The 2,294-nt window shown below is 38.2% G+C and overlaps 1 protein-coding gene across 1 annotated transcript; it reads left to right on the top strand.

Annotated features, from left to right (window-relative positions):
- Positions 1 to 167: 167 nt before the first annotated feature.
- LOC105315804 (claspin-like) lies at positions 168 to 2,294 on the top strand. Its single transcript, XM_011410555.2, has 9 exons — positions 168 to 310; positions 446 to 778; positions 838 to 1,011; positions 1,078 to 1,139; positions 1,201 to 1,424; positions 1,607 to 1,694; positions 1,746 to 1,792; positions 1,851 to 1,997; positions 2,049 to 2,294. Exons 1-9 carry the CDS (start codon positions 267 to 269, stop codon positions 2,148 to 2,150), a joined length of 1,221 nt encoding a protein of 406 aa, XP_011408857.2. The 5' UTR covers positions 168 to 266; the 3' UTR covers positions 2,151 to 2,294.

Genomic DNA, 2,294 nt, shown 5'->3' with positions numbered 1-2,294 from the left:
GATTAAAATCGAATTTTTTACGAATTTCTGAAGTTGCTCAAAAAACCATGTCCATGCATCATGTACTATTGTAGTGCTTGTCAGCTGATGAAGCATATTATATAGCTCACTTAGCATACACCCTCTTATAAATGTCCGGTCCTCTTTACTCATCTCTCTCTCCCTTCTAGGATATATTCAGAGGACTGGTGACCGTGAGGAAAGATGATGATGATGATGATGATGATAGGAGGGACAGTAGAGGGGAGAACACAAGTACCAGACTAATGTCAATGGTAGATGAAGACACACAGTTCCTGGACTCAGAAGGGTTAGGATTATATTAATAATAATAATATTACATTCTACTCTCTCTCTCTCTCTCTCTCTCTCTCTCTCTCTCTCTCTCTCTCTCTCTCTCTCTCTCTCTCTCTCTCTCTCTCTCTCTCTCTCTCTCTTTCTCTAGATTTTTATGTGCTAAGAGGCAGCCTGAAGCTAAGTTGTCTTCATTTTCAGCCATTACCAGTATTATGAATAAGGACAGAGGAGGGAAGGGGACAGCTGGAGATCCTTCCTTCAGTCAGATTGAAGCAATGTGCTCGGGATCCTTTACTAAAGGACTGGATGGTCCTGAAGGTACTCAGTGTAGCTTCAGTGACGTGGTCGGACTTTGCTCTGGGGTTTTTCCCTCTGCCCCCTCAACTACACAGATTGCAATGGCAACGAGCAGTGAAGACGAACAAGATGACATAATGCCGACTTTGAAACGAAAATCAAAGTCCAAACAACCAGATCAAAGGTACGCGTCATTGTGTCAAAATGTTACCATACCTGCTTTATGATTCTATCTAATTTTAGTGAAAGATTAAAAGATTTTGTCGAGAGTGAGGCAGAGTTATCCGGAACTGATATAGCATCGGATGATGACGAGGAAGAAATGGGTGGAGACTCGTACGAGGAGGAGGAAGGGGCGGGGTCAGACGTGCCCCTATCAGAGGGAGAGTTATGGGATCAAGTAAATAAAGTTCACATGTAAGTATCACATTTATAAGCGTACTGTGTCTTTAACATCACATTGACTTACATTCTCCTGTGTAGGAAGCAGTTAGCTGATGATGATAAAGCTGATTTAAGAAACATCAAAGACAGATTCTTATTAGGTACATGTATAATTAAATAAAAAGTATATTTTTAATGATAATAATAATTTTCCACACACAGAGGGTGATTTGTGTGAAGATGGTCTTTATCTCAAGAATGGGTTCTTTAGGTCGCGTCGTTTTGCTTCAAAGAGAACCGGCTCCGAAACCTCGCTTGACATGTTTTTAGAGACAGAGAGAGATTTTGAGTTAGGAGAAGGAGAAGAAGGTGATGACGACTCTCAAATTGAAGCAAAGAAGAGAAGAGATAGACTGGAGAGAGACGAATTTATTAGAAGAAGCCAAGTAAGGGAGATAGAGAAATCAAAAGCTAGTTGGAATTGGCTCAAGCAGTCATTTGCCTTTATACATCTGATCTATAATGATGTCAATATTTACAATGGAAATATAGAAATTTTGAGTGAATTCTGATTATTAGCTTTCGGAAAAAATAACATTTTAGTCAGTTGTTATTATATCATCTGTAGGCTAGATCAGATCTGCTAACATTCGATGACAACAGTCAGTCAATTTTAAATCTAATCAACGATAACTCGTCATTGGCTGTGCCACAAAGTATGAATGACTGTTATTTTATTTTATCAACTCCTTTCTCTTTCACTTCAGCTCCTGAAGTCAAAACTGCTGTAGAACCATTATCACTATCAGCTAAAGTAAGTCAACTGTCACCATTAATCCTTTGATCACACTGTATCTCTCTCTCTCTCTCAGAGGTCAAGGTGTGGCTCATTTCTTAAGCACACTCCTTCAACTCTTCAAAGATTATCGTCCTACACTAATACTACACCAGCTGCTACTGGCGGACGCTCTTTTGTCTTCAGGAGTGGAGTGACAGCTGGAACACCTTCATCTACCAAAGTAATCATTTTTTGAATTATTTTTTTGTATTTTATGTCCTCTTTTTAATAGTCTAATGGTCAAAAAAGACCCAAATTACTCAAATCAATTTCTTTGCCACACGAAGATCGTGGGCCTGGAAGCAACAGTAATAGCATATTCGATGAACTTTAATCCTCAATCATTATTAATAGCTTTTATTTATTGTCATGAATGCTGCACTGGCATGACCGAAATTTATTATCATTGTTATTATTATTATTATTATTAGCAAAAAAATCATGGCAAAATCATAATGAAAAACATGATCAAAAAAGC

Source organism: Amphimedon queenslandica, unplaced genomic scaffold (genome assembly GCF_000090795.2).
Source record: "Amphimedon queenslandica unplaced genomic scaffold, v1.1 AMPQUscaffold_7965_Cont20088, whole genome shotgun sequence".
Lineage (NCBI taxonomy): Eukaryota > Metazoa > Porifera > Demospongiae > Haplosclerida > Niphatidae > Amphimedon > Amphimedon queenslandica.
Note: the sequence above shows the minus strand (reverse complement) of the source record. Positions and strands in the feature narration are given on the sequence as shown.

Bases quoted from the DNA above. Each gene is read 5' to 3' on its own strand.
- LOC105315804 (XM_011410555.2), top strand. From the start codon at position 267: ATGTCAATGGTAGATGAAGACACACAGTTCCTGGACTCAGAAGG. The intron at 1,012-1,077 runs GTAAGTATCACA...TCTCCTGTGTAG, and splicing joins CAAGTAAATAAAGTTCACAT to GAAGCAGTTAGCTGATGATG. The intron at 1,793-1,850 runs GTAAGTCAACTG...TCTCTCTCTCAG, and splicing joins CATTATCACTATCAGCTAAA to AGGTCAAGGTGTGGCTCATT.